At 35.4% G+C, this 10,229-nt stretch overlaps 2 protein-coding genes across 3 annotated transcripts; both read right to left on the minus strand.

Moving 5' to 3' along the window:
* Positions 1–678: 678 nt before the first annotated feature.
* LOC306886025 (nephrocystin-1-like) lies at positions 679–8,711 on the minus strand. 2 transcript variants are annotated; one of them, XM_079442877.1, is made up of 20 exons: positions 8,476–8,709; positions 8,327–8,391; positions 8,148–8,208; positions 7,819–7,937; positions 7,394–7,640; positions 7,200–7,301; positions 6,568–6,659; positions 6,361–6,403; positions 5,916–6,000; positions 5,624–5,718; positions 4,728–4,856; positions 3,948–4,022; positions 3,504–3,614; positions 2,948–3,030; positions 2,784–2,857; positions 2,614–2,716; positions 1,884–1,996; positions 1,625–1,698; positions 1,150–1,194; positions 679–1,051 (listed from the first exon to the last, which is right to left on the minus strand). In XM_079442877.1, exons 1-20 carry the CDS (start codon positions 8,539–8,541, stop codon positions 803–805), a joined length of 2,031 nt encoding a protein of 676 aa, XP_079299003.1. In that variant the 5' UTR covers positions 8,542–8,709; the 3' UTR covers positions 679–802. The 2 variants fall into 2 exon arrangements, with proteins under 2 accessions (XP_079299003.1, XP_079299004.1); XM_079442878.1 differs by lacking the exon at positions 3,948–4,022 and having other exon boundaries at positions 681–1,051; positions 8,476–8,711.
* A 753-nt stretch (positions 8,712–9,464) lies between these two features.
* Positions 9,465–10,061, minus strand: LOC306886440 (mitoregulin-like). The gene is made up of 2 exons (XM_079443543.1): positions 9,849–10,061; positions 9,465–9,747 (listed from the first exon to the last, which is right to left on the minus strand). The coding sequence occupies exon 1, from the start codon at positions 10,044–10,046 to the stop codon at positions 9,876–9,878; it is 171 nt and encodes a 56-aa protein (XP_079299669.1). The 5' UTR covers positions 10,047–10,061; the 3' UTR covers positions 9,465–9,747; positions 9,849–9,875.
* Positions 10,062–10,229: the final 168 nt, after the last annotated feature.

The following is a 10,229-nucleotide window of genomic DNA, read 5'->3' on the forward strand; positions in this document are numbered from 1 at the left end:
TAGCAACTGATTGCAAATAGTTTGTAAACCATATTGATTAACCACTATTTGTATATTGGGGGAACATATCCTCTAAGTGTCTACTGTTTTGTGGTTGCAGCACTACTTATGATTCACAATACAATGATTACAGCACAGAAACATGTTATGGGTGAGCAGCTAACTTATATAATACAGTGTAAGAAGATTAAACATTCAGTTGGCATGCTATCACACACCTCTACATCAGCGATACTATGGTAGATTTGTCTTCAGAATAATTTATGTTGATTCATGTATGCAGATTTATAAGGATCTGACACCACACCTCAGGATGGCTGGGCGAGGCAGTATGTAAGACACGGAAACAATGGAAATAGGTTTCTAAGTGTTCGACTTGTTTTAAAGGAGTGGACTATGTTTAAATAAGAGGCTTGTGTTAAAGACAGTGAGGTGTGGACTTAAACCATGTAGTTATGAGTTTGTGTGAGAAAATAAATGAGAGAAAGAAAGAGGGAGGAGTTGTATTTAGGAGGTGTGGTAGTTAAAAATAGACCATTATTTAAGGTACGGCGGTCATGGGATGCTTTACAAACACATGCAAGAAGAAAACACAATCACACGCACAAATGCTGAATGCTGAAAGTATGGCACGATTTGCCCATCGGCATAACTGTGAATAAGCTTTCTGCACAGGGTATGAGAGATTAAACAGTTTATTTATATGTTTAGTATCTAAATGTAAAGTTTTAAAAGACTAAAAAATGCAATCAAACATTTTTGGACACTTTTGGAGGATTATGTGATACGTCAGTCGCTAGACTCAGTGCTGGGCACTGCTGATGAGGTCATAGGTGACCTGTATGATGTCAAAGGCTTGATGTGAACATTGAGAGGAAAGCAGAGTTTTCACAGAGGTTTTTTGGTAAGGGCTGTAGATTATATGAGCACGTTGCGATTCCACTTCCTCATCTGCCCAGCAAGGAGTAGGCATCTCCGCAGAGTACAACAATGGAAACACACTGCCCATATAAATGCTCACAAACATCTGCTTCAACACATTAATATCCCTCTGAAATACACAGAAACATACACTGCATGTAAACAGCATGAATAAATACATTAAAGCAATACTGTGGCAGTCGTGTGACACACACACACACAGTGTACCTTATCAGATCTTCTCAGGTTACTCTCGGATTCGGTCCATGATTTCTGAAAAACAGAAAAAGTTTAAGTTTAGTACTTTTGATAACATCTACCCCATTTATAACATTATACCCCCATGTATATGATGGTATATTTTTGTCCCCCAAAGTTAATTTAAATAGACAAAAATTAAAACCCTCTTTGGCTATGTTCTTAACTGGTAAATCAATTTAAGTATTTTTAACAGTAATTTATTTTATAGTTAAATTAAATAATTAAGAATTCATTTAAATTTTTTAGAATTTCAAAAATAATCTTATATTTAATAATAATAATTGTATAATATCCCACTCTTTAATAAATTCGAAAAATGCAAAAAAACTTTTCTTTTAAAGGTAGGGTTCAGGTATACTTATTTTATATATAGAAACAAAAATAGTATTTACTAAATAAGAACGCGACAAGTAAAAGTGTGCGTTTATTTGACTGGTCTCACCCTAAATGCATCCATCAGGTCTGGCTGATCTAGAACATCAGGGAAAGATGCTAGAACCGAGCTGCAGATCAGATCTAGGTAGAACACAGAGCCAAGCGATTTACATTCACTTTTACTTTCTCATTTACATTTGTTTTAAATTTACATTTGCTGTATACAAAGAAATTGTATATAGTGTGACAGACACTTCTGATACACATTAGATATACATCAAGCACTAAGACAAATCTAAGATGATCTAATGAAATGTGTGTGTTACCTGCATTACACATGGTGACTCTGTCCAATAAAAGAGCATCAGCGAGTATTTGCCTGTATGTTGCCAAGAGATGTATTGTGGACAGACTTCCTACTATAGTGTCAGGCAGCAGACTTAAGAAACATGAAGGAAACAAATATTTAGTAACAAGACCATATTTGCTTTTTCATGAATATTTATCAAAAACACTGTGGAACAATGGAAATATAAGCAACTATTCAAAAGCGTGGGAGCTTTTTAAAGAAATTATTATTTATATTTATCAAGGAAGCATTAAACTGATTAAAAACAAGAGGCATTTATAATGTTACTAAATATTTTTATTTCAAATAAATGCTCTTCCTTTGAAGCTTCTATTCATCAAAGAAAATTGTATAAAAAAAAATTAGCAGCATAACTGTTTTCAACATTGAGAATAATACAAAATATTTTTTGAGCAGCAAATCAGTGCATTAGAATGATTTCTGAAAGATCACGAAACACTGAAGACTGGATTAATGACTGCCAAAAATTCAGCTTTGCCATCACAAGAATACATTACATTTAAAAATAAATTTAAATTAAGTTATTTATTTTGAATTGTAATATTTCACAATAGTACTATATTTTTGGTCAAATAAAGACAGCCCTGGTGAACATGAGAGACTTTTCAAAAACATTAAAAAAATCGTACTGACCCATACTTTTAAACATTAATGTACTGTATACTCTAGTGTGTAGGCATTCTTACTTCAGAAGCTCTCTGCTGCGTGTGTTTACTGATTTGAGCTTAACAACAAGTTTAGGGATCTTCCTGGACAGCAACATCTGCTGAAACACACCGGTAGGATATCCTGAGGACAGAACAGAAGAGATGAGTTTGTGTGTGTGAATGTGTGTATTTTTGTAAGAGAATGTTACCTCTTTTGATAGATGTGGTATCCATAGTGTCTTTCTCAAATGGTGTGCCACCATGGACAGTGAGCTCTTGTGTTCTGCACACACATGCATATAGTTTTTAGTATGTAAAGAACAACATAACTGCTATGCATCTATCATATTCTAATAAGTGAATTAGTGTGTACCGTAGAGTAATGGGGGCTCCACTTTCATTAAACAGTTTAAGGAACGCCCAGCCACAGCTGAGATCTCCTCTCTCCCCTGTGGACTGAAAGACAGCACAAACATTTTTACCAAAGAACCCTGGTACTCCTGCGCAAGACAATTTTTTTCTGGATACTGAAGGAAACCTTGTAGGTAGTTACACCACTTTATTCTATTAGTAAAGGCATAGTTCACCCAAAAAAGAAAATCATCATTTACTAAATAATTTACTGTTGTCCCAAATCTGAGAAATACAATGGAACTAACATTGTGTTCCGCAGAGGAATGTTATCCTTACAGGTCTGGAATGACTCAAGAATGAGTAAATGACAGAACTTTCACTTTTGAGTGAATTATTTCTTTAATAGAGATCATTGTGTGTGTATGTGGAAATATGTGAGAGGGTAATAGATAAGTGATCTTTTATCTTTCTGAGGTTAGATGAAGGTCGTATGTCCTCTGTGATCAGAGTTGGGTGGTACTGTCATATAATTGTTTAAACAATAAGAATTTTTATTGCAAGAAATAGTTGCTCACATTTCTTATGTAGGTTACACCCAATTCAAACAGAATTCCAAGATCAGGAGATTCAGAGTCATAACGCAGGAAACAGTCTCCATCCAGAAGACAGGGCAGCATCCCAGTCATCTTAAATACACACACAGGGAAAGATACGGATTAAAAGGATAAACAGTTAGGTTACATAAACGTATATACAGTGAGGTGAAACAATGGTGAAAATTCTGTATTTTCATATTTTTATTATAAATTATATTAGCAGCATCACAATTTGTGATATGTCTACAGGGCAAAATCATCAATATTTTTATATTCATTTTAAATGACAAAATTTCAAAATGTCAAAATCTTAAAACTTTCTTTATTTCTAGCTTTAAATTCGATTTCAAATCCCAGCTTTTTAATGTGGCCTCAGACTTTTGTACATGCGTTTGCACGTGTTTTAGTGTAGCTTAGTCTTACCCGTGGAGAAAAGCTCCAGGTCTTTGGGCTCTTGGAGTTGTAAGTGGCTCTGACTGTGTGAATGTTACTCAAAACCTGACAAGGACAATTTTAAAGTAAATTTAAAAGGTGGAACAGTGAGTGAGAGAGAAACAATGGCACCATGTACACTGCATTTGTGTTACACGACACCTGTTTGCAATAAATGTTGAGAAGACAAATGGGTTTTGAATGTGCGTTAGAATTGTTTTGCCGTTTACAATGACTTAAGTGACTTATTCAGAAACATCAAAGAAAAGATGAACTGTGCACAAAGAACGCTGGACATTACACCATAATATTCCACTTATTATCTATAAACATGCATTGAAACACTCCCTGGTTCTCTCCTAAATATGAAATTCCTGACGATAAGTAATCAAATAGAGTTAACGTCCACAGCGTGCAGAAAAAAATCCAGAGTTGTGAAAGACAAATATCGTAGAGATACCAAGTAATGTTTAAACTGTTAACATTCAAGACTCAAATATGCCGTAGTATTTTACACTCATGCTTTTGGATTGCAAGTGTATTAATTCAAGCACCCAAGCAGTCAATCCCATGATGCTTTGTTATTTGTTTAAGGTTTGAAATGGTTCCACCCTAATTACTGTTCCACATGAGCAACACTTGATTTCAGAGCCGAATCAGGAATTATTCCTTAAGCTTTCCACAAAACATTTGTATGCAAATATCTCTCTTTTAAGTTCATAAAGGGGCAATCATTCTGGTTGTAGGTGCAGCGGTGTGTTTGTGTGTTACCTGGGTTCCGTTAAAAGCACAGAGCCGAACGTGCCTGCTGAGCACCTGTAACCCGACCCCGGGGGGTGGGATCATTCGACAGCTCCACAGGGTCAGGGTTAAACTCACTCTAGATGGCCGGCCGTGAACCTGGGCAAATACACACAAACACATTCTTTCTTTCTCTATATACTACAGGTCGAATGTTTTGAATAATATATATATATATTTTATGTTTTTGAAAGCAGCCTCTTATGCTCACCAAGACTGGATTTATTTGAAATATTACTGCAATTTAAAATAATAATTTTCTATTTCAATAACTTTTAAAATGTAAATTATATTCTGTGTTGGCAAAGTTACATTTTCAGCAGCCATTACTGTAGTCTTCAGTGTCACGTGATCCTTCAGAAATCATTCTAATATGCTGAATTGCTGCTCTATTACTTTTGGTGCTCAATTATTAATTATGGTTCTTATTATTATAAATGTAAAAAAAAAAATATCATAATATTTTAATGGAAAATGTGTTCTATATTTTTTTCAGGATTCTTTGATGAATAGAAAGTTCACAAGAACAGAAATGATTTGAAATAGAAGTCTTATTTAACATTATACACGTCTTTACTGTTACTATTTATACGTAGGAACAGTATTAGAATGATTTTTCGAAGGATCATGTGACACTGAAGACTGGAGTAATGGCTGTTGAAAAATGTAAAACATTAAATTTTTTTAAATTGTGATTACTAATTGTAATTACAATTCACAATATTAAGTGTTTTACTGTATTTTTCAAACAAATGCAGCATTTGTTTTTTTTACAGTTTTAAAATATATTTCTATACATTATATTTGTGAATACTGTTATTAAAATCTTAGTAAATGTAACGAGTGTGTGCTTTGCAGTTGAGTACCTTGCCTGTGTCTGGGTCCATATGGAGATCTTTAAAGGAGAGTTGCGACTGGCCAAGTTTGGGCTGAATGAAGTGACTTGCTCTATAAGATCTCCCTGCTTGGCACAAACACACAAACACAAAAGACATGCATACGATACCTTTGTAATATATCATTATAAAATCTGAATTCTTACTAGATGTTATAATGTACTACAATAAAATAAATGGCATTTTAGGTAACTAGGCTCTTTAAAGACTGAAAATGGCTTTTCATCTATAGGTTTTGAAAAATAACAGGACAGGAAGTGACCTTCCTCTAAGAGTCTGGAGAGAGTGGAGGGTCTGAAGCCTGGTGGGATGGCACCCATCGCTGAAAGCACATCAGTAGCATCTATCTGCAGAGATAACACACAAGTATATTTCAGTATGTGAGGGTGCTAGTTAGAAAGTTATGGTAATGTGTGTTATAATTTGTGTTTTGATTATTAAAGGGATAGTTCACCCCAGAAATACAAATTCTGTCATCATTTACTCATCCTCAAGTTGTTTCAAACCAGTATGAGTTCAATCTTCTTTTGAAAAATGTTGGTAACGATAACGAGGGATATGGACAACTATTTGCTTACCAACATAATTCTTCTTCTTCTTCTTCTTCAAAAAAAGAAATTTATAAAGGTTTGGAACAACATGAGGGTGAATAAATGATGACAAAATTTTCATTTTTGGGTGAACTATCTACATGTAAGGGTGTATACCTCAGTAACAGCCTTCCGCACTGTGTTCCAATTGGATGTTTTGCTAGTTGGACAAGAGACAGTATTTGATCATTTTCGTTAGTAAATGCTGCATATAAACTTAATATTCTGTTTAATTCCTTTCAGATTCAGAAATTGTGAGCTATATTATAAACAACAAAATATGAAAACAATGATGCCATCTAGTGGAGAGAGAGGAAATATCACCGAGACTTTATGTCAGGATCCTCCTCTTCCTCTTCACTCTCCCCCTCATCCTCATTCTCATTCTCTCTCTCACTATCCTGCGGAAAAGACATCTGAAAATGCACAGTTATGGTACATTTACAGATGCAATTTCCTCCACGTTAATTATCTACACACATATTCCTAACTGACTGCAAATTAGTGCTTTTTATTTTGTTCATTCAGGAGTTTATTTTGTATATTTATAAAAAAGCACAGCCTACACCAGTCCCTAACTGCTCTGGAATATGATTTAGACAATGTAAAAGTATAACATAAAGATACATTAAATGCATAATGTGAAAATGTTAATTAAAACAATAATACTGTAAAACATTACTAAAGCAGTAAACGGCAGGAAAACAGTGTTTAAATGAGATTTGGAATCAAAATTCAAAATGTACTCTAAAGAAATGGTCAACTTGCTCATATAAAAAGCAAAAGTTAATTAAAAGACAAAAATCTAGGGTTTTGATTCAGTTTTGTTTAAACCATTTATGGCTTTCCCCAATAATAAAAACACTGTTTAATGTGTGTATATGACTTACATGTTATCAAATATTTACATTGTGCATGTAAACACACTCACTGAGTGCCTGTGATATTATACACACCTTCAGGAAGGTTTTGGGCACCAGGCCCTTCTGGCCTTTTGAGTTTTGAGCCAGCCACCATCCATCCTTATTCTTAGAGAGAACTCGCAAAACCTCTCCTTTCTGAAACAACAAAAAAAGACAACTTGCTTGGTGCAAGAAAATAACCTTAATTCAAGTATTCAACACCTAAAATAAAATGTTATGACAGGAACCTGGATGCTGAGGTCCCCTTCTTCCTCTCCTGTAAATGCACTGAGAGCAATGTAGGAGACAGATCCCTGTCCTGTGGCAGTTGGACCGATATCCTCATCACCACTGTCAGCATTATCATCATCATCATTGTCATAATCATCCTTTACTTCTTCTTCAGCATCTTCATCCTCAGAGCTCTCATCTTCTTCATCACTATTTTCCTCCTCGCTCTCCTGATCTGTCTGGGATGAACTAGGTCCAGCCATCCTACATGGTCAAGAAAAAAATAATGATATTAAATATTTAAATTTGATATAAATGATTTCAGATGGATAAAAGCTGATTTAAAAATCGGTTTGATGGTTTGTTTGAATGCATGATAAAGTCTCTGGGATCTGTGCTGGTCAGGTGAGTAAGATTTGCTTGAATGAATGAGGTTGCATACTCATCATGAGGCTGCAGCTGAAGAGCTAGAGACTGTAGGCGTTCATGTAAAGTCAACAAACGCGTCTCCTCTTCCCTCTTACTTTGGTCATAATTCCCCACTGGAGCCGGCTCATCTGCCTGCACACATGAAATTCAGCATAATAATAGCAGGATCTAACATATAGGTTCAGTAAATGTTCATCCAAAAAAAAAAAAAGACAAAGAGAGAAATATACACACATTTCAGAAATATTTTTTTATTATATGTTGTTGTTGTTTTTTTTATTAAATATGTATCAATTTATGTGAGATGAAGCGACAATACCAATACACAGACATAAACATTACTTTAGATAATTTCTTCAGAGTCTTCATAATTTCCTCCACTGCGCGCTGTAACTCTTTGCACCTGAAATGCAACACCATAACAAATCACCAAAATCACCGCAAAACACAGAAACTATGCGCTATTTGACCTAGTTGATGTAGAGACGTTCAAAAACAAAACAGAGGGGAGATGTCTTTACCTCTCCAAGATCTCAGTCCTGTCTAACGCATCTGGTTTAGCAGCATGCTGCACCAAAGCGTCCACCTACAGGACAGATAACAGTGAGTAGAGGTTTAATATCAAAACCAGTGCGCACCAGCAAAAGAACAAACATTGCATTCAATCAACCTTTCTCTTGATGTCATCCGTTTCTCTTTGGACCGTCTGAAGAGGTCCTCTCCTTTTTGGAGGCATTTTCTAATCGTCTTCAACACAAAATTTGATCATGCAAGGTATTTTGAATGTGTGATTTGATGAAACGTCCCAGTCGTGCTTAGGTTTAATAAAAGAGAAAGCACCGGAGGCGCCATGACAGACGCTCCGAATAATGTTGCTAAGATACTTTTACGCGACGCTGTTATTATTACATCATCACTGCGCGCGAGAGCCATTAGAGAGCGCATAGAAGTGCAATCTCACCTATGAAAATGTGAAATATCTGTGATTTTTTTTAACCATATGATTTTATTTGGTAAATTTCATGTGCATAGAAAAAGTTCGGACATATTTTTTATGTTTTTAACTAAACTTAAATTGAGTCCAATAAATACATGTATTTAAATTTGTTTAAATGTAGGCTACTATTTGCTATGGAGTTAAAGATAATATAAGAGTAAGAATTTGAAATGCTGTCATTTATGTATTTTTGGTTGTCGTTATTTAATGTCATATAAATAAGACATATATCTTAATTCCTGTGATGCGGTTTTGTTATGACAGAAAGCCCTTTCATTTCTGTTTTGGGCTGTGACTGTAATCTGGTAAAACAGGTTTCTTGGAAAAGTGCTTCTGTTTAAATAAATAAAAATGCATACAGAAAAAAAAAGTTTAAATCAGGGACCCCAACATATTTGACAATAAATGACATATTCCAGGTTTCTCTTGAGATCCACATTTAAATACACAAATCTGTGAATTCCAGATCTAAAACAAATCTTACAAGCTTGTGGAAAAGTCATGGACACTTTCAAATATACATTATAAATATGCTGAGATGTATCAAAACCACATTCCTGGATTTGAGGTTCTGTCATTAATTAATTTTGTTGGATCAGATTTGAGCTCAATGGCACAACAATGATGTGCAGATTACTTTTAATATTAATGAGTCAACGGTTAATAAAATATTTCATTTATTTCAAATGACAGAGACAAAGTAAAAGCACAGACATGGTAACATGATTTATGGCTTGAAAAAACATCGAAGAAGAAAAAATCTTATAAATACAACAGTTTTTAAAGTCCTTGAGAAAGTTGTATTGCTTTGCTCCAGCCTGTAGATTGTGTCTTTGATCCAAGGTTGAAAGCCTGGTCCTGTTGAGCGCTGGAGAGGTGCTGTTGTAGACTCCTCATTCGGTTTATAAATCAGGAATAATATATCAGGCTTTGATGACCGAGGCACTAGAGAGTGAAAGAGGTGTTAGACTGGTTACAGCGTCAAACCAAAGCCATTTAGGCTACTCTGAGTACATTAATGATATTATGAAAGACACGTGTCTCACCAGGTCGGCTGCGTTATGTTTTGTGTGTCATGACAGGTCTAGCTTCTTCTGTGTTTCTACGAGCTTGTCCTGCAACCTCTTTTTCCGCCAGTCCAAGAACCTTCTTCGCATCCTGTTTGCCTGCCATCCGGCGATAAAACCAGCCGCAAACGAAACAACTAAAGCGACCTGTAACGTCCTCTCCGACACATCGGCCATGTTCACCTCCGTTCGTGCCACAGCTCGCTGCTGGAGGATGAACCACGCATCACGTGACTTGGGCGGAACCGGCTGCGCCACTCTGACGTCAATTTGTAGGCCAACTGAATAAAGACTAGATCTACCACATTTATTTAGCACATGAATTTATTTGTTTGACAACCGTAGACTTGAGAAAACTTG

Source organism: Barbus barbus, assembly GCF_936440315.1.
Source record: "Barbus barbus genome assembly, chromosome: 20".
NCBI lineage: Eukaryota > Metazoa > Chordata > Actinopteri > Cypriniformes > Cyprinidae > Barbus > Barbus barbus.